At 54.0% G+C, this 21,069-nt stretch overlaps 1 protein-coding gene and 1 long non-coding RNA gene across 3 annotated transcripts; both read left to right on the top strand.

Annotated features, from left to right (window-relative positions):
• Window positions 1-1,223: 1,223 nt before the first annotated feature.
• On the top strand, window positions 1,224-5,188 carry LOC109495222. Of its 2 annotated transcripts, none has more exons than XR_006590995.1 (3): window positions 1,224-1,335; window positions 4,639-4,801; window positions 4,936-5,188. It is a non-coding gene; the product is annotated as an uncharacterized LOC109495222 (long non-coding RNA). The 2 variants fall into 2 exon arrangements; XR_002150514.3 differs by having other exon boundaries at window positions 1,238-1,335; window positions 4,630-4,801.
• Window positions 5,189-17,430: 12,242 nt separating this feature from the next.
• CE3H16orf82 (chromosome E3 C16orf82 homolog) lies at window positions 17,431-19,583 on the top strand. The gene has a single exon (XM_019820769.3). It carries the CDS (start codon window positions 17,446-17,448, stop codon window positions 18,223-18,225), a length of 780 nt encoding a protein of 259 aa, XP_019676328.1. The 5' UTR covers window positions 17,431-17,445; the 3' UTR covers window positions 18,226-19,583.
• Window positions 19,584-21,069: the final 1,486 nt, after the last annotated feature.

The following is a 21,069-nucleotide window of genomic DNA, read 5'->3' as shown; positions in this document are numbered from 1 at the left end:
GCACCTCCTAGGCTAATTCCGACTTTCTCAACACAGCTCTGCCCTGGGTCACTCGTGAGCCCCAAAGCCAGCAAGCCTGGGCCAGCCGACAAACCTCTTCTGCAAAAACCGTCCCTCTGCCCATAGCCACGTGGTACCACGCGACCCTGATAGGCACATCCACAAGCCAACTAAAGCGGGTCTCTCTGACCCTCTGTGCACTCATACCAAGTCCCGGTTGCAAGAGACAGACCTACTCAAACCGGCTTAAGCAAAATGGGAATGTAGGGGCTCATGGGAACAAAATTCCTAGGGGAGGAGAGACTGAGACTGAGCTGGATCCACGGCCCCAAAACAAAAACTTACTGAGACTCTATGTCTTGACTCTGTTTCCCCCTAGGTTGGCCCTATTCTTCAGCGTCACGGGTGACCTCTAGCACCGCTAGGCTATCCTTCCGCCTTTGCAACTGAGCTCAAAGGCAATGTCTGTCTCCCCAAAGTCCTAGCCAAAGCTCCAAGGCGAGGACCTTACCCACCTCCTATGACCACCCTGGAAAGTAAAATCACAGTGGCCAGGGCCTGGAAGGTGGGGATTGACCCTGCCTGGGTCGCAGGTTCCTCCAGGGAGCGGGGACAGGGGCGGAAGGGAAGATTCCTGCCCCAGCTGCTTGCACTCGGGGGCGAGGGGTAGGGAGGCATTCCCCAATGGAAACTCAAGGAGCCGCTACCACAAGATGTTGGATGGCCCCCGGCAGACATTCTACAGAATCTCTCTGGGATCCGGACTCCACACCTGTTAATGGGGGCTCATCCCGTTGGTGGAGACACGAGGCAGGAAATCTACAAGGCAATGATATGTTCAGAGAGGCAGAGAAAGCCCGTCTGCAGAGAGCAAGAAAAATAAAATAGGACGTCCAGAGCAAAGAGACCTAGATCACTGAACGTTTTTAACTTCTGAGTCCCTGGTGGGGCCAGACTGACGCCTTTCCCATTAAGTCCAGGAGGGAAGGGGCCCTGGCTAGCACGCGTTTTCCTCAAGGAGCAACAACCCCGTTTCCCTTTGCGGAACCACTCCACCCACTCTGGGTTCACGTGGCCCAACGGAGGCTGCCCCAGCCCGCCCAACAGGGAGCATGTGACCCTGCCTAGCCAATCAACTCGCTCCAATGCCTCTCCTGGCCCTCGATTGGTTCAGAGGCAGGCACATGAACAAAGCCAGGCCAATAGGACTCGACTTCCAGGGCCTTTGTTGGAAGCTCTGGGGGGAAGATGGCTCTTGAGGACTATGGGAATGAGGGTTGTTGTCGTCCTGAAGCCTGAGGGAGAAGCCGACATGGAGGGAAGTGCACGTGACAGGTGGAAATGTATTCTGAAGACACTGTTAGAGCTTCTTGGGGTTTTTTTCTAATTTTTTAATGTTTTTATTTATTTCTGAGAGAGAGAGAGAGGGAGAGAGAGACACAGAGTGCAAGCGGGAAGGCGCATGGAGAGGGAAAGACACACACATACACAGTCCGAAGCAGGCTCCGAGTCCGATGCGGGACTCGAACTCACGGACCGCGTGATCATGACCTGAGCCCAAGTTCACGCTCAACCCACAGAGCCACCCAGGCTCCCCTGTTCAAGCTTCCAGATTCAGCTATGCCTGTAGGCAGACTCGATCCCCTGGAGCTCTGGACTATGCAAAGCAGTGAATACCCTTTTTTCTTAGTAAGTTAAAATCGGAGTTTCTGCCACTTGTAATCCAGAGAGGCCTGATTAATTGACTCTCCCTCAAGCCATGCTCCTCCCTTAAGTTCCTACTGTTTGCATAGTTACCCATGAAGAAGCAGATTGAAATCAGAAGGCACGGTAGGGGCCTGGGGAGGGTGTCTGTCCCCGGAGAGTCTCAGTGGCAGGTCCCAAGGGCCACCAGCTATCCTTCAGATCCAACCTTGCCCACCGGAGGCCAATCAGCCGGAGCTGCGGCATGGTCGCACAGCTCCACACAGCCTATCTGGCGGGTTTTGGGGTCACACCTCCCATCCACATCCTGGTACAAAGCCTCCCTTAGCCCTGTACCGCGGCCTCCTTCGCCACCAGCCTCTCCGGGAGTGGGAATGTGGTTAAGACCCTCGGGCACTGGCTGATCCCTTCTTGTCTCTTTGTAGAGGAGTTACCGAAGGACAGTGGTCCCGGGCTCTCCTCCTGCGGTGGCACGTGCCATTTGATAGACAGCCGAGCTCGTGGTCGGCCCGAATCACCGACCCAGTGGCCACGGCTCCTGCTGCACCCCACCCCCACCCCTGTCCCACCCCCAGCCAGAGCTCTGGGAACTGGACTGTCACAACACACCGGAGGGGTCTCTTGTGCCCTTTGTGAGACAGCGAGGTGGACGTAGTGCAAAGAGCACAGACTGTGAGGTCAGCTCTGGGACCCCAGGCAAGTCACTTACCCTCTCTGTAACTTCGTCCCCTCATTTGTGAAATGGAGGGGTGATGCCTATGTTTTAGGAATATGTAAGGAATACATGGGAGACAAGTGCATGGCCCAGGGCCTGGCGTAAATACATGTCGCACGGAAGGAAGGAAGGAGGGCAGGGTGGAAGGAAGGAGGGCAGCAGGGAGGGGAGGAGGGAGCGAGGGACCAACCTAGCATTATATTCAGCACGTTAGAGATGCTCCGTCCTCGTTCATTCCCTCCTGCCACGTCTCCCATTTTGCACCCGGACAGCCCAGCCACTTTCTGTGGTTTTCCCACGTTTTGTCTGGTCCCGTCCTGACTCCACCCCCCTCACCGTTAGCCACCAGCCCTCATTCCCGATTCCTCTGCAGCCACACACACCCACTCACCGACCTGCGGCACAGCTGTTTTGCCTCTGGAGAGACACTGAAGCAGGAGCCTGGTGCGTCTAAGCCCCGAGAATCCCAGACATGACCTTCGGACACAGCTTTCCCTTAGGCCTTCTCATCCATCCTGGGAATCCGGGGCACACAGCCAGCCCCTGCAGCCCGACACGTCCCTGAAGCACCGCCCACCTGAGACATCAGGCAGCAGGCACAGGTGCTTCTGTTTACAGAACACCCATGTTGTGCCAGGTTGCAAACTGATGCAAACTCACTCCAGCCCACAGATGTGTTTTGTGTGGCCCGACAGCTGTTTAAATATTTGAATAACTTATCAACAGTTAAATATCAGACAAGCTAACATCAAAAATCTCTTTGAACAGTCTAGAGATCTGGACCCACATAGCTGGGTAGTAGCAGCCCCTCTTGACTGGCATGGACCCCCCCCCCATTTGCCATAGTCCCCTTCAGACATTTGGGTGTAGGACTTCTGATGTAATAATAGTCAATTCCAGCATATAGATGAGAAAGGAAGAAACGAAACTCTGCAATTTGCAGATGACGTGATTATGTGGAAAATTCCAAGGGATCTGCACTCACGCACACACACACACTCGCACTCCAAGAACTAATAAGTTCAGCAAAGTCATAGGTTACAAGAGTAACACACAAAGATCAATTGCATTTCTATATACTAGCACTGAACAAGTAGGAATGGAAATTAAGTACCATTTACGATTGCTCAGAAAAATGAAATGCTTAGGCATAAATCCAGCACAATATTACAAGGATTCTATGCTGCAAACCACAAAATGTTGATGAAAGAAATCAAAGGAGATCTGAATAAATGGAGAGATATACCGTATTCATGGATCAGAAGACTCAGCATAGTAAAGATGTCCATTCTCCCCAAATTGATATATACAAGTTTAGCATAACTCCTATCAAAATCCCAGCAAGATTTTTTTTGTAGATATAGGCAAGCTGATTCTAAAACATATACGGAAAGGCAAGAAACTAGAATTTGAGCATTTTGAAAAAGACCCAAGTGGGAGGAGCCATACTACCCACTTTTAAGACTTACTATACAGGGTCACCTGGGTGGCTCAGCTGGTTAAGTATCAGACTCTTGGACTTGACCCAGGTCGTGATCTCACAGTCCGTGAATTTGAACCGCATGTCAGGCTCAGCACTGCTGGTAGGGAGCCTGCTTGGGATTCCCACTCCCCGCCTTCTCTCTGCCCCTGCCCCCACACATGTGCGCATGCGCTCTCTCAAAATAAATTTAAAAAAAAAAACAGTATACAAAAATCAAGACACTGTGTTATTGCTAGAGCGACAGACACATAGAAAAAAGGAACAGAATAGAAAACGCAGAAATAGCCACACACTGGTACAGTTAACTGATTTTTGACAAAAGTGCAAAGGCCGTTCAATTGAGGAAAGATATTTTTTTCAATAAATGGCGCTGGAGCACTTGGATAGCCATAGGCTATATTTCTAAATAATAAATAATGAGAGAAGGGAGGTCACTGTGTTTTCTACATAGCTCTACGTCAGGCACCTAGAACAGTAATTGGCACATAGTAAGTGCTTAATATTGGTCAAATGATGAGTACTCATAAAAGCTACCATTGCCTCCACACTGTGTCCCAGGGATGGGTGCTGTTATGTCCATATGATAGAAGGGACATGTGAAGCACAGAGAGGTCAGAAAACTTGCCCGATATCTCACAGCGCAGAAGAGGTACGGCCAATATAAAACATAGGCGATTTAATACAATCTTCCATTGATCCCCTTCTGCCCCCTTTCTGCCGATGGAAGAAACTCCAGTTCAGAGAGATTACATGGATTTTAGGGACCCCACAGCTAGAAGGAGGCAGAGCCAAAATTCAATGAAGAATCTGTCTGACCCCAGGACACCTGCCGCTGCTTTCCAAAGCCTTTCCGGCCGCGGGTTCTCAGGCCACCGCACCAAGCCACGCTGTCCCTCTCGGTAAACGCTACCTTTCTCGGTCTCTGCTCAGAGCCCGTCGGCCTACGTGGCTTAGAGACCGGGGCTCCCAGCGGGGCGCGGGCCACTGAGCCAGCTCATTTATTCATTAATTTGCTTTCCATATTTCCAAACAGAAAGCGGCCGTTCCAGGCAAGGCAAATCGATACCGCGCTCAGCGATTCATCTTCATTCGGACCACATCCCCGCACCAGCCCCGGTGCTCTCCCCCGGCCTCCTCCTGATGGGTTCCTGGATGCTGACGAATAGGATTCTCGGCTGCGGCCACGCCGCGTTAGCAGATTAAATCGTTAATATCTGCATCGGTCATTTTTACGAGCCTCCCTTACCCCAAACGCGTCACCACCCTCGTGTTGAGTACACTGTTAGTGATGCGGGCGGCCACGGTGCAGATGAAATTGCCACTCCTGAGGTTTTATTGGCTGCGAGCTTGGAGATATTGATTTCCCACCCCCCTGCTTTTCTGAAATCAGGCATCCTGCCCGGGGTTGCAGAAATGCCCCTGCTCCCAGCACCCCAAAGAGGTGGGAATTACCATTAGCTCTTACGCTAAGGAAACTGAGGTCCCGGGATTTGCCCCAGATTACAGCAGACTTGAACTCGGGTGTGCATAACTCCGGAGACTATGCTCTTGACCAGCACCTACCTTGCCCTGCCTCCCCCCTTTAGCTCCAAGAGAGGGCACAGGTAGAAAGAATAGATGTTCAGGGTGATGGATGGAACGCTTGTGCCCCCCCCACCACCAGTTCATGGGCTGAAGCCCTAAGCCCTAATGTGATGGTGTTAGAAACAGGGCCTTTGGGGGGTCATCAGGCTAGATGGGGTCATGAAGATGGGGCCCCCATAATGAGATCAGTGTCCTTATAAGGACAGGAAGCCACAGGGCGTGTGCTCCCCACCCCGCCCCTCTACCATGCGAGGACACCGTGAGAAGCTGGCCATCGCCAAGCCAGGAAGAGAGCCTCCCCGGGAAGCTGACCATGCTGCCACCTTGAGCTTGGACTCCCCAGCCGCCAAAACCGTGAGACGCAAATGGCTGCAGTGTAAGCCACCCAGTCTGCTATTTTGTCATGGCAGCCTGAGCAGACTAAGACGTCAGAAGCATCACTCTGTCCAGGCCCAGAAGCATCACTCTGTCGGCCCAGGGAGGCAGGGAGCAGAGGGACAAGATGCCGGAAACCAGAGCGCAGGGTAGGTCTATCTACGCTGCCACCTTCCACTACCCTCAGGCAATTCCGCAGACCCCCAACTTCCCCACCCTCCAAAGCAGAAGAGAATCCAACGGGCTCCCTCTTAAGTTCCAGAAGGTTTAGCTTTATCTCCAAAGGAGCAGACAATAAATATTCTGGGCTTTGTGGGCCATACAGCTCTTTCACGCCTACTCAGCTCCGCCATTGTGACACAAAAGCGGCCACAGACGACAGGTGGATGAACGGGCGTGGCTGCCTTCCGATACAATTTTCTGTGCGAAAACAGGCAACAGACCAGAGGTAGCCTGCAGGCCACAACCTCGTGCCCTGGAGGACGGGGTTTTTAGGAGCAAGAGTCTGCGAGTTCTGGACCCGGGACACTGACCTGTCTTGGATCACGCAGTGAGGCCAAGAGGTGGGAAATGCCAGCACGGGGAGGGGAGGAGCAAAGTCCGCCGCAACACGGCTGGATGAAATGCAAAACCTGTGGCATGGAGTGGAAGCCAACGTGGAGTCAGCCGGGGCAACACGGCTGAAAACAAGCGTCATCATCATAATAAGAGTAGAAACCCTACGTCCTTACCGTGGTCCACAAGGTGCTCACGATATTCCCCTTGTGGCACTCGCTCTCTGATCTCATCTCTGCTGCCCCTCCCTGTGCATGCTGCTGTCAGCCACACTGGCCTCCTCGCTCCTCCTCAAACGGCCAAGCTTGCTCCCACCTCGGGGTCTTTGCACATGCCGTTCCCTCTGCCTGGGCCGTAACCACGGGGCTAGCCTCCTGGAGGATTAGACCGCAGGGAACGCCAGCAGGCTGTTCCAGCTGAGGCCATCCTAGACCAGCTAGCCCCGGGCCGGTCTACCAGCTGGCCATGAGTGAGTCTGTTCAAGACCAGCCAAGCCTGGTCCAGATCAGCAGAATACCGCAACCAAACTGCAGACATAAGAACTAATAAGTCTTCGTGTCAGAGATCTTTGTTACGCAGCCATAGCTAACTGGCACCGGAGGCTGTGCCCCCAACTTTCTGTATGAATAATATAAGCCTTTACTCTGTCTCGTTCTCCAAAGTCTTCATCATGAAAACGAGAGAATCGTGAAAACCTTCCTCCTTCCCTTGCCTGATGTTTCAGCAACATTCAGCAGTGGAGCTGCTAAACTTTTCCTCCCCTTGGCCTTTATGGCACCAGGGTCGTGTGGTTCTCCAGCTTCCTCTCTCTGTTCCCAGGTCGATCTGACTCCAGAGTCTGAACTCCGTGCCTTTCATCAGCGGTTGGCTGACTGGATACCAGGGAGCCTTGGGGTTCCATAGGTATGAAGCCTCAAGGAACATCTAAGCGGAGTCAGCACCCTACACTCTTTGCCCATCTCTTTGACTACCCATGTCCCCCCAAGAATCATGAGCCCTTATTTCCTCTCCTTATCCACAGCCTTCATCCAGAACCATGTACTTCAGATAATCTTGAACTCAGCTATTGACCTCTTCTGGACTTCCCTGGTTCCTGACCCCGTTTCCTGTTGAGGCCTCCTGCCTCTCCTTGGCTATGAGACTCTCTGTTCTGCCTTTTCGTCTCTGTCCTCTGAATTCTTTCCAAGACTTCCAGCCAGACTCACCAGTTAGATAATGCCTCTTTGGACTGAGCTGTTGTTCTGACCAACATGGCTCCCTCCAGATCCAGCACCCAATGGTTGACAAACACCCTTGGTTCACCCTACCCTGTGAGTGGGACTGGGATACATGGTCATGTTTTTTTTTTTAATTTTTTTAACGTTTATTTATTATTGAGAGACAGAGAGAGACAGAGCATGAGCATGGGAGGGGCAGAGAGAGGACGAGACACAGAATCTGAAGGAGGCTCCAGACTCTGAGCTGTCAGCACAGAGCCCAGCACAGGGCTCGAACTCACGAACCCAGCGAGATCATGACCTGAGCCGAAGTCAGATGCTCAACCGACTGAGCCACCCAGGGGCCCCTACATGGTCATGTTTAATATTCATTAACAACTTTGGCAGTTGATTTAGTCTTCTCCACCCCCAAGTCCCTGGGGACTTTGATGTCCAATGTGAATGGACCAGTCCCCATCTTCACCTCTGGCCCTTAGCCTCCCCATTCCAATGGACTTCACTTTCCATCCACTTCAGCCGCCCACATCCATGTCCCCGACATGCTCAACCTCATGCTTGAGCTTGAATCCCAGCCTCCTACTTACCAACCACAGCCTCCTACCATTTCAACCAAGCCCTCCACTTGCATTCTTTCTTATTCACAACACCTTCCATCTCTTCCTGGCCCGCTCTCCATCAGTGATCTCCTCTCTTCCTTGTATTTTCAGCCTCTCCCTCTCACTCATCCTCACCATTCAATCATGACAAATTCTTTTCGGGCTGGAAAAAAAATGAGATCCCTCCAGTAGCAGATGCTCTCAGTACCCTACCCTCAGTTTTTACTCTTGGCCCATCCACCTTTGCTCCTATAACACCTCCTTCTCTCTTGGCTTCACATGGCTGACACCTACATGTCCCTTAAAACTCAGCTCCAGGGAATCTTCCGGACCCTCAGCTTCCCAGTCTGAGCTCCCACAGTCCCCTCTACTCAAGCCTATCAGAGCATTTACCACACTGAATATGAACTGTAGCACCTCATCACCGTGATACCAGGGCTTTGGCACAGGGACTCCCCTGTCAGTAGACTCAATACATGTTTGTTGAATGAACAAGTGACCTCCATTCCCCTCTGGCCACTGGAATAGGAAACTGACTGTCTTTTCACTTCCCCCTCCTCCTTTCCTAGTTTAATGCCAATGCACATAGTAGGTGCTCAGTAAATATTTGCCGAGTGAATCAATGAACAGAAGCCACAAGAGACAGGCATCCATCCCTTCCTCGTTTTTACAAGAGAGCCCTGGGGAGCAGAGACAAATCAAACTGAACTTCCTACAGTTTTGCTAAAATGGAATTTGCCAAAGACGTCCTGAAAAATGGATTTAATTAGGCCCGTTAATAGGGGAGTCATTGGTGGCTAAGATTTAAAGCTGTGGCTGGAAAAGGTATCGATGATTTTACCATTTTAAATTATATAGGAGGTTATTTCTTACTCCTGCCTTAATTAGAAAAATGCATCTCGACGGAACCTCAGCTTTGGTGGGAAATAAAGCCAAAGGTAGAGGCAAGATCCGCTATTTCATCGAAATGGAGCATCAGGTATCACAGCAGACCACACCCTGGTTCAGCCCAGATGTGCTCCAGATGAGAGAAGGGGGTTAGCAGCACCGCAAAGCCAGATCTCATTACGCTAATGAGCGTCAGCGCAACTCGATGTGGCTTTTCATTGCAAGAAACATCCAGGAGGGGGAAAGGTGCGGTGGTCCCTAATGAAGGCACGCCATTCCGCCTAGGTTTCCAGAGCCCCGTGGATTTCTTGCATTCCATTCTGCCATTGGGCAGCTGTCAAGGTCCGGGCTCCCATTGGTTCCGCAATCAGATCCTGGAAGAGACACGCCTTTATTCTCACCGGGAGCAGAAAATCTCAGCTGTTCCCCAGATTCTGGAGCCAAGTAAAAGCTCCCTTTGGGGCTCTCGCTTCCTTCAGATACAAAGAGCCTGGAACACCCACTGAAGACTTCTCCAGGGACCTAGAAAATGTCTGGAGACCTAATAGGACATCAATCATTCTATACATCTTTATTGAATATAAGGAGGTGACAGACACCATTCTAGGCAGAGCTGGGACCAGGGTGAGGCAAGTGAGGAACTCAACTCAGGGGCTAAACTTAGGAGAGTGATTGAAAAAAAAAAAAAACTCAGCAATCTAGATAACCAAAATTTTTATGCAATATTATTAAAAACAAAAACGAATGCAAAAGCATCTACGATGAACAAAATATCAAAATTTTAACCACAGAGAGGATTCTAAGCCTGTGCTTGGAGGACCTGCCTCACCCACCCTACCCATCCCCAGCCCGGGTTCTAGGCATCGGGGGTACAACAGCAAGCTGATCAAATCGCCCTCCCTCACACAAATGCCAGGCTGCGTGCGAGACAAACGAGGAACACAATAACTGAGTCAAGTACACAGGGCTGGGGAAGGGTCTTCTGGAGGGAGATAAAGCAGATGGGGGGTATTTCCATTATAAACCTCTCAAAAGCCCCTCCCCACCCCAGACTTTCTACTACCCAGTGCAGCAGAAGGAACAGGGACTGTTGGGTCACTCCAAGGCCAGCTTGCAGCCCCGTGACCACCTGCACTGGGTCTTAGGGCAGGTCACTTGTTTCCAGGCTCCCTTCTTGGTGCTCCGTCATCTGAGGCATGTGAAGGCGAAAGCCCATAATAACAAAGACCTTTGGGAGCTATCACTCTGCAGGGAGCCCCACGCCAAGTTCACCGTGTTCATTCCCCCACGTAACCCTCGCCGCGCATATTTCCATCATGGGGGAAGCTGACACCTGATGTTGAGCAGCCTGCCTGGGGAAGGCGGGGCTTTGAGGTTCTCCGGGCCAAGTTCAAGTCCGTAATGTTGGGCACCTCAGACCCAGGGTCTGTGCTCCTTCTGTGCCTCAGTGACCTCAGGCAAGTCCCTGGATCTTTCTGAGCCTTGTTGTCCTCATCTACAGAATGGGGATACTCAGGGGGGGTCCCCCTCTGGGACCACTGAAGCCAGGCGTCTGGCATATGGTGGGTGCCCCATAGAAGTGAGCGCCCCCTCTTGCCCCTGCCCCTGCCCTGGCCGCAGAACCAGTCTCCAAGGTGACGGGGCAGAGTCGGCGGGTGAAGTTCAAACGCAGCCCATTTCCAATTTTCCTGACAGCCTATTTCATGGATCACAGAGACGCAAGTACAGCTGCTTATTCAACGGAGGAAAGAATGAATTCATTTTCATTCCTTAATACCCGATGTGACCTATTCTCGGTTGATCTCTCCTTTCCAAGGCTGCAGCCCTTCCCGCGGACTTTCAATTTGGCCAGAAAAAGAAAATGTGCGGTAATGACAGAATATCCTGCCTGGAGAATGCTGGGAGCCGAATCACCACCGTGCTGGTAATAAGTCCAAATGAAAGATATTATGTCACCTCGTTTGAATTAAACAGATGAACTACAGTCCTAGACCATTAAAAATGAACCAATCTGCTGGAGTGCTTCCAAGCTCTCAGAATTCAGTGCCCCTAAAAGGTGCGCGGCTCTAGCGGGGTTTTATATCCTCATTTTCTGCCAATAATTCCTCCACTCTGTGAACGTGGAGGAATAATTTGGTGAAAAGGAAGCTGACCCTTCAGCAGTGGCCTCTTTCCAAGGACGGCCCTGGCTGTGCTAACTCAGGGCCAACCAAGCCCCTTGCTGGTGCCCTCTGCCCGGGAGCGACCGGTTGGGGGTTAATCCAGAAGCCCCGCAGAGACACAGGGCGGGCAGCCAGGGCCCCATCTGCAGACTGGGTGATGGTTAAGTACCCTGGCAATGTTTTCTCCACCGGGAGCTTGGAGACGGGGGCTCCCCACCTGCACCCCAAAAGCCCAGAGAGAGAGGCAGTTGATAGTGTGGCCTCCCTTTACAAACAGGGAGACTGAGGTGCCTAGGGTCACACATCCAGCGTGCCGGGGGGGCGGAGGCTGGCGGGGCCCTCCCAGTCCCGCTCTGCCATGCTGCCACTCCCTGTGTCCCTGAGCACGCAGCTCCCACGGTGTCCCACACCGGCCCTTCCGTGACACAAGTGGCTTCTCCCTCAAGCGCTGCCCCCCGCTTGGTCCGTGGCTCAGGCACCGCTTCCCCTGTCGGAGAACCCGTGTCCCTATCTGCAAACCTGTTACGCTCGGGTGCCCCTCAGAGTAGACTAGACCGGGAGCCAGAAGATCTGGCTGCTGTGTGCCAGCCATGGTGGCCTTCGGAGATCTCCTTCTGCTCACTGAGACTCAGCGTCCTCATCTGTAACTTGGGACTTAATAAGCACTTCGTCTGCCAGGGTTCCCCACCCCAGCACCAGAGTCCCACCCAGCGCCCGTTCAGCCTCCTTCTGGCTTTAGGACTCAGCACCTGGCTAAGATATAACCCTACCCTCTCATTTAACCCGCCCCCAAAATGAGCGACTCCAGCTCGCCTTACGTTGATGATAAAGGTTTTGCGTCACCACAGGATACTAGGGGTAATTAAACCTAGTGAACTTCCCAAGCATCAGTCACTGCTCTGGATGCTTTACGTTTGTGTGTTCGGCAGCCCGAGGGCTCAGCAGGGTCAAAACCTCCCTGACCTCCCTGACACGCTCCCTGACCTCCAGGATATCGAGAGCCGGCATTTACTGGCCCCCTTTCTCAAAAGAGGAAACCGGGTTGAGGAGGCTTGGATAACCTGACATGGCGGCCGGGAGGAGACAGGGCCTGGGGTGGGGGGGGTGGGGGGTCCATGTCTGTCTGACCCCAGAGCCCACACCACCAAGGACTTGCTGGTAGTTTGGGGCCCGCGGGCCTGGCAGGCCAGCCCGGGCATCTGAGAACGCACTGCCCACGACCCTGGGTCTCACCAGACGGTTCCCAAGCTGGAGTGTGCGTGCCTCAGAAGGTCCGGGGAGGAATGTCTTCACAAACCTGTGGGCCTGACAGGTGAAGCGGGTTTTCAGGGGTCATTTTGACTACATAGGACTCCAGCTCGGGTTAGGACGGCCGCCTCAGGCTGCTCGGGACCGTTCAGGAAGGTCTCCCATCCCAGAAACCCTCTCAGTCACGTGCTGAACGGAGACAGTAATTCCCACAGACTGCTTACCGCCCTGCGTGTTCTGTGCTCAGGGTGGCCTCGGCTGACCGGGAGGGACCCCCTTCCGTCTTGCCTGGAGGGGCGCTGGTCTCCCTCTGGTGGTCTCCTGAGACCCCCCCCCCCCGGGCCAGTACTTGTGTGCCGCCTGAGGCGGACAAGGTGGACAGACACTCTGGGGGCCTTGACCTCTCCACGCCCCACAGCCTGAAGCCCCCAGAGCGTGAGACACAGGGTCTCCAAGCCGGTCCTGCCACAATCTCGGGGGAGCTTGGGGGAGGCTCCGGGTACTTCGGGCTTGCTGAGCGCTTACTGGCCTCACTGAATCCTCGCCACGGCCTGAGGGGCCATGAGCCCGCAGACGAGGCAACTCTAGCAGGCTCCAGTGACAGCCCCACCCAGGTCCTGTTGGCCCTCCAGGGTTGTCAGCCTCCGTCCGGATGGTACTGAGTGATGGCTTCTCCCCCCAGCGTGCACCTGTGCTCCATCTCCCTCTGCCCTCCTCTGCCTCAGGGCTCCTCAGGCATCACAGGGGTTTGCTCAGGGAGCCCGTGGCTAAACCCCCAGGCCCCTGAGATGTGCTCCATTCAGCCTCTGAGAGGCCCAAGCCGACTCCCACATTCTCTGGAACGCCCCCATTACTGGCTTCCCTGCCTTCCCTGTCTTGCAGCCCCACCTCTTCACGGGGCTTCTTGGGACCCCCCCCCACAAATAAACTACTGGATCCAAGCCCAGGCCTTAAGGCTGCTCTTGAGGGAACCCAAACTGAGACAGAAAGGTTAGGTAAGCCACCAGGGATCACACAGCTGATAAGCAGCATTGCGAGGATTTGAACTCAGACCTCTGAGCGCTTGCTGGTTACTTTGCTGTGCGGTTCTCATACTTGCTCTAGGGAATATTCTTGCCCCTCCTCATCCTCAGGCTGCTTCTCCTCCGCCCTCCCCCACCCCACCCCCTCCTCCACACGCTGAGTCCACAATGAAGACCACAAGATGGGGTCTTGCCACAGCTAACGGGAGCTGGGTGACGAGCCCTGAGAGAGGGTCACCCGCTTTCGGCCACCCCAGCGTCCCCCTGCTTCCTGCTGTCCCCCACCCCTCATCCCCGCCCAAGGGGGCAGCCCTGTGACCTCATCTTCAGCTAAAGCTGAACATTCGTAAGGGCCATGTTTTACGGCCCAATAATGCAGGCCACAGATGCCCCAGTGATTCATCCCATCCCTAAGCCGAACCTCATAGAAACATTCAGATGGAAGATGAGGCCCGACTGTTGAGGAGAAGTGTCTGCTCTGTTCGTTACGTGCAATTAAAATGACTGGAAGCTTTCTTAGTCTGGGAGGACACTTCTCAGAAATTTGCAGGGGAAACATCATGTCAGAGACACTTAAAGGCACGCCTATCGCAAGGGAAAAGGGGGAAGCAACCTAAATGCTCACCAGTTAGAATGGACGAATCACGACGCTCATCAATAGGATACCCTACAGTACGGGAGGTGAACTTGAGCTGCGACACAGCACAGAGGAGTCGCACGTGGTGTTCAGCGTAAGTTGGAAAAGCACACATCAAGAACGCCATTTATATCAAGATTGATAGCATGCGACACAATTCCATGTTGGCTTAGGGGTACGTCCTCTTCTACCCCCAAGTACAGAGACGTGCGTCAGATTCAATGTCGAGCGTAAGATTCTGGACTGCCACGGAGAGAGAATGGGGAGGGGTAGATGGGTTTGGAGGTTTATCAGTAATCTCTTCTTTTTTCTTTTTTTTATAGTGAGAGAGAGTTGGGGGGGTGGGGAGGGGTGGGCAGAGGGAGAAGGTGAGAGAGAGAATCCCAAACAGGCTTCTCACTCAGCATGGAGCCCGACACAGGGCTTGATCTCACAACCCCAAGATCATGACCTGAGCCAAAATCAAAAGTCAGATGCTTAACCAACTGAACCATCCAGAAGCCCCTGTAATGTCTTCTTCCTTCCTTCCTTCCTTCCTTCCTTCCTTCCTTCCTTCCTTCCTTCCTTCTTTCTTTCCTTTTCCTTTCTTTCTTTCTCTTTCCTTTTTCTTTCTCTCTTCTTTCTCTCCTTCCTTTCTTCCTTCCTTCCTTCCTTCTTCTTCTTTCTTTCTTTCTTTCTTTCTTTCTTTCTTTCTTTCTTTCCTTTTTCTTTCTCTCTCTCTCTTCTTTCTTTACTTCCCCTTTCTTTCTCTTTCTTTCTTTCCTTCTTTCTCTTTCTTTCTTTCCTTCTTTCTTTCTTTCTTTCTCTTTCTTTCTTTCTTTCTTTCTTTCCTTCCTTCCTTCCTTCCTTCCTTCCTTCCTTCCTTCCTTCTTTTTCTTTCTTTCTTTCCTTCTCTTTCTTTCTTTCTTTCTTTCTTTCTTTCTTTCTTTCTTTCTTTCTTTCTTTCATATGTCCTAAATAATTTTAACAGCTGGGGGTGGGGCAGAATGCAACTCGGAGGAAGAATTTCCTTCTTTTGGAACAGTTCACCCCTCCAGGCCATGGCTAAGCTTCATCTTGCTCCCTGCAGAAGGTAGAAAGTCCAAGGTCCTGTCATCAGGGACCCAGGTCCATCCCTGGAACCACCTGCTCAAGTGCCAAGTGCACCTGAGAAGGGAGGTACCCACCACTTCTGGCCCCCAGGAATGCCTCTCACTACCCCCGGGACAAGCACTGCCTGCCTGGCAGCCCAATCAGGCAGTCAGGGGCCAGGCTTCGGGGCAGGCTAAGGATGGAATGAGCTTCAACGAGACAGTGCATGCCAGCGTCTAGCTAGGTGCCCGGGGTGCAACACGTCCTCCATACCCGGTCATTCTACAGCCTGGCACCGGGCCCAGGAGTTCCCAGTGCCGCGGCCTGTGCTGGGCTGTGCCTCTCAGGGGAGTACACTCACCCCACTGCCCGGTGAGCACACAGGGGCGCTCCAGAGTGAACAAACACGGGTCCTTGGCCGGACGCAGCCAGACAACGGGGCCTCCAGCAAAGAGAACACGGGGTCCATCGCAGGGTCCCAGGGGAGGCTCTGGGATAAGAGAGCTCGGCAGGGGGAACCTCGGGGGCAAGTAGGCACCCTGGAGGGTGATGCTGAGAGCCGGAGGGTTTGTGGTTTCCAAAAAGTGTGTGCATGTTTATATATATTTGCATATGTCTTCATGTGGATATGCTTACATATGCATATACGCATGTGGATATATATTCTCGTGTGCACTCACGTATGCATATTCTTCTGTATTCATATGTAAACATACCGTGAATGTATTTGCATCCATACACATACGTACTTAGGTATATATGCATACATATGTACGTTTGCACATACACTTGTGTATTTTTTTTCATGCAAACACTTATACTGTCTTGAATAGAAGGTTCCATGAGGTTGGACAGCGCTGCCACAGTGAACCTAGGGGCAGACCCTAGCCTGGGTGTTTCCTGTCCGCCCGGCTGGGGGAGCTGAGGTTCAGAGAGGTTGAGGTGGTCACGGGATGTCACCCGGGGGGAGGACACGGGAGTGGAACCACAGCAGGCCAGAGTCCCAAGATGGAGAGGGGCAGTCACTCTATTCATGGAGCACCGTCCAGCCTACCGTCCCCCCGCCTCCCCGTTTTATTTTCCCCACAGCACTTCTGTTGGAAATGAACCTGTGTGTCCCCCCAACTCTCGACTGTGAGGCCCAGCAAGGAGGGACTGCCCGGCTGTCTGTAGAGGGTCTAACAGAACACTTAGCACTCATTTCTCTTCAACCAATGTTTGTGGAGGGTTTAATCGCCACCACCCATTTGGGGCATCGCTAAGCACGGCTCCGAAGCGGACGAGCTGAGGCTCGAACCCACGCTGATCTCACCTCTGAGACACTAGGCCCTGCCCTTCCTCACAGCCCTTACCACGGTGCATGCCGCTCGGCGTGCTTCAGAAGGAGGCCGTGCCATTTCTAGAAGGCCATCCTGCCCCTCACCCAGAGGCTCGTGGACCCCGCAGCTGGCCTTGACCCTGCTCTTCCTCGAGCCCCCAGATACGGCCCCTCAGCAAGCCCTGAGTCCTGCCTTCTAGATACACCCAGGATCTCCCAACTCTGTGGCCACTCGATGGTCCGGGCCCTCCCTGTCACTCCTGGATTCCTGCACTGGCCCCACCCAGCTCCCTGTCCCACCCTGCCCACCGGACGTCCCCCCATGCAGCGGCCTGCTCCAACTCCGGTCTGCTCATCACTGCTGACGAGTCTCCAGCAGCTCCCAACTCACCAGGGCCACAGGTCCTAGCCTCCCCGAGAGAATAAGGAAACAAAATCTCTGCCCTTGCAAAGATATTCGAGCAGAGGGAACCAGCAATAAGGAACTGACACATCGAAAGACTTGCAAATTGCACTTAATGCCATAAAGCACCTAAGTTAGAAAGTGACATAGAGAATAACAGAGGGATGTTCTTGTAGAGGCCAGGGACACTTTAGCTGAGGCTTGAAGGCCAAGGGGCTGAGGGAAGAACATACCAGGTAGAAACTTTTTTTTTTTTTTTTGCCAGTGCAAAGTCCCTGTGGCAGGTAAGAGCTCCAAATAAGAAAACAGCCCACATGACCGCACCTCGAGGTGAGGAAGGGGTAGGGTGTGATGTGGGACCAGTAACCAATGACATCCTGAAGAAATGCAGCTCAGAAGGGGCTCAGCCAGGAGGCACACCCAGATGTCATGATATGGCAAAGCAGAGGCCACAGGCCCCGTAGGAAATGTCCCCAGGAAGGTGGTCCTTGCCTCTCTCTGGCCATAAGTCCTTTTTCTACCCACCTCCAGCCCCAGCCACTGATGTAACTGGTGCCAGGACAGCATTGTCCTCCCTCCCACACCCACCCCGCCTCATAGACCCATCACCATGGGAACCGGGCCAGCCAATCAGAACACTGCCCTTTGAAAGGCCACCTTATAAATTGAGCCGCCTCTCCCCCCAGACAAACCACACCCACCATTCAGAGGCCTCCCAGGGTCCCCTCCCCCTGGATAAACCAGATCCTCTGTCCCTCACTTTCCTCCAGGGTACAACAGGGCAGTCTGCTGCTTGGAATGCTCAGGACCAAGCTCCAGGCCTCCCATCCCCCAGCTTAGAGCCCCAGTCACCCGCGTGGCCACACCATGACGCAGGAGCCACTCAGGGGCCCCTGAGACTTCCGGGCAGCAACCTGGGAAACGCGTGGAGAAGGGAGAGCGACTTGCTGAGCCCGCGACAGTCCAGCCTGGGGACATGCGGGGACAGTGACACCAGCCTGTTGGACAGCGGGTATGCAGGGGATGAGGAGAACAGTGAGGTCAGCCTGGTGGCCAAGAGACACATCGTGAGGTTGCACAGAAGTCTCAACACCCAGACAGACAGCGCCCAGAGCAGCCAGCTGTGTGCCACCTACTCTCCCAGCCAGATAAGGAGGCAGCCGGGCGCACAGAGCAGACCAGGCTGGAGGGGAAGAGTGACACCAGCCTGCCCAGCAGCGGCATCGGCAGCGGGGCCAGCAGCCTGACCAGCATGAGCTTCATCAGTCTGGGCAGCAGCGCCCTCAACTACCAGGTGAGTAGCGGGCTGTTCAGTTCCACCAGCAGCCTTCCCTCCAGCCAGGCCAGCAGCCGCCAGGGCACGCGGGAGGACGGCGGCGTGCAGACCGGGGTGAAAAGTAACACCAGTCTGCAGGAGGACGGGGCCGGAGGCAAGGCCAAGGCCAGCGACCAAGGTCGGGGGCAAGGCCAAAGCCAGGCCACCGAGGGCGAGCAGCCTGCCCAGACGTGCGTGCCTGCATGAGAAGGCTCACCGGCCACTAGGGTCTTGAAAACTGGACGTGAACCCCCAGCAAGCCTGGACTTTACCCAGAGCGGTTACGGCCAAGCAGACGCCTTTAAAAAGCACCCAGTGCGTCTGAACCTTGGGTGGAGAGCCCCGTTTGTAGCAACGACTGTCGGTGGCAGGGTGACGCGTAGCAAGAACTGTGGAAGGTAAGCACCACCTGCGGTGACCGTCAGCGATCAACGGCACGACCGTCTACTCTGAAGCTGCAGCAGGATCCTGGGGGGCTGGGTCTACCCTCCACTGCGAGCCCCAGCGACGAGCCACCTCTAACAGGATCCGTCAGTGGCAAAACCGTCTGTATGGAGAACCGTCACGGCGGGATCGCCAGCCAAAACTCATCAGTGGGGACGATTGCGGTCAGCAGCAAATGCCAGCTCTGTTTTAGAACCATCTGATGTCAGAACCTCCCCTGGAGAAACCGTGCGAAGTGGTGAGCACCGTCTACGGTCAACACCAACCGTGATGAGCTCAGGAGAAGCAAGCACCAGCCGCGGCTGGGACCGTCCGCGTCGGGAGCCAGCCGAAGGAAGCACCATCGACGGGAAACCACAACCCTGGGGAGCCGGATCCCTACCAAGCTCTGCAAGATGTGCTGCCTGCGAGAGCCAGAGAGGCTCCGGACGGGGCTCCCTGAGGCCCCGTCCCTGTCTCGATGTGCATCTCCAAGGAGATAGAGGCGAGAAAGGAGCCCAGACACCACCTCGGTTGAGATGCTTGGGACTGCTTCCTATGACAGGACAATGCCACGGTCAATGCTTAACGGTGACAGAAACCAACCCAGCCAAGCATGGCTGGGATGAGACAGCTCTGAGCCGTTTAGCAAAAGTCTCCTGGACGGGTGGGAGGGCTGAGGACGCTCGCCTGCCCCTTCTCAGGACCATAAAGCCCTTCCCCGGGGGGCTGACCGTGAAAACCCTGGGGAGGGAGCGTGTCCACGGAGGGGCGGAGGTCAGAACACTCACGAAGACATCCACTAGGTACCAGAAGGAAAGCTGAGGGGGCACCAGAGACAATAAAAAGTGTCTGGAGAGGCTGAAAGGGTGTGAGGTTCGTGTGTGTGTTCCCGGCCGAGGTTACAGAGACAAACTCAGACGCACTAAAGAGCCGTGGTGACAGGAGGGCTTAGCTACCAACTCTGTTACCTCCAGGCTGGTGATCTGGGGGAAAATGCTTACAATTTTGGAGCCTGAGTTTCTTCATCTGGAAAATGGGAATGATAACCTCTATGTCATACACAGATAGAAGGGTCATGTGGATTACGTGAAAACGGCTTTTTTAACTTTATTTATTTTGAGAGCGACCGAGACAGAGTGAGTGGGGGAGGGGCAGAGAGAGGGAGAGAGAGAGAACCCAGGTAGGTTCCGAGATGCCAGCACAGAGCCCGACACGAGGCTCAGTCTCACAGACTGCAAGATCACGACCTGAGCTGAAGTCAAGAGTCAGACGCTCAACCAACTGAGCCACCCGGGAGCCCCTAGATGAAGTATTCTTGACCAAAACAAAAACCAAAAAACCGAAAACAATGGACCCATAGCATCTGCTTAGAAGTCGAGGCAGATCAGCAGATGGTTTGCTAGGTTTCAGGAGTTAGCGGTTCCGGGTTCAAGGGCATCGCGTGTCTGGACTGCTGAGGCCCTTCCTCCGGAGCGTGAGTACGTTCTCCCCCACTCTCCTCCCAGCAAAATCGCTTAGCGGGAACAGAGCACCCACAACCCAGGCCCCTCCCAGCCCTGCCCAAGGGGGTCCCTGTCCGCCCATCGCCGCCCCCACCCCCATTGCTGCCCTGCTCTCCCATCTCAGAGGGTGACAGAGGGCACACAGAGGCAAAGTTGTAGGTGCTGCTGCATACTGAGCCCTCGGTGTGGAGGCCACAGACCGCTCGGGGACAGAGTGGCCACCATGAGCTCACCACCGTCCCCTGACCACCTCCTCCTGTCTCCTTTCTCAGCAAACGCCATCATCTCACTCCATTGTTCGGGCTGGACCCTCATCACGAGGGAGGTCTACCCCTGCCTCAGCCCCACCTTTCATCAGTCCCTAACACCGCCCCTCCCCCACTGCTGACCCCCTAATCCAGGCCCCTTCCTCCCCGACCGGTGGTTCCCAGCCCTGCCTGCACAGTAGAGTCACCTCGGGAATATCTACAAGATACAGATGCCCGGGCCACTCCAGAGACCTGGACTGGGCATCAGTAGTGGGTTTAAAGCTCCCCGGGTGATGAAAATGTACAGCCAGGGCTGGGAAGCACCTCTGCCCTTGCTGTGTTCCCCATCAAATGCACTTTCAAGCCCTGGGGTCTAAAACTGACACCTGCAGGAACCAGGAAGTTGCTACAAGGGAGCAGGGGAGGGGCTTTGGCACACTGGAGAGCATGCAACCCACACAAGGGGAAGCCAGAAGTTCAAAATTGCATGTCAAATCTCCTGATTTTTTAACTATTTTTAACATTTATTTTTGAGAGACAGCGAGAGCATGAGCGGGGGAGGGGCAGAGAGAGAGGGAGACACAGAATCCGAATCAGCCT

This window comes from Felis catus, chromosome E3, assembly GCF_018350175.1.
Source record: "Felis catus isolate Fca126 chromosome E3, F.catus_Fca126_mat1.0, whole genome shotgun sequence".
Lineage (NCBI taxonomy): Eukaryota > Metazoa > Chordata > Mammalia > Carnivora > Felidae > Felis > Felis catus.
The sequence above is the reverse complement of the archived record's forward strand: the minus strand, read 5'-3'. Positions and strand labels throughout refer to the sequence as shown.

What these genes read in the sequence shown, in the direction of transcription:
- CE3H16orf82 (XM_019820769.3), top strand. Translation starts at nt 17,446, where the DNA reads ATGTCCCCAGGAAGGTGGTCCTTGCCTCTCTCTGGCCATAAGTCCTTT.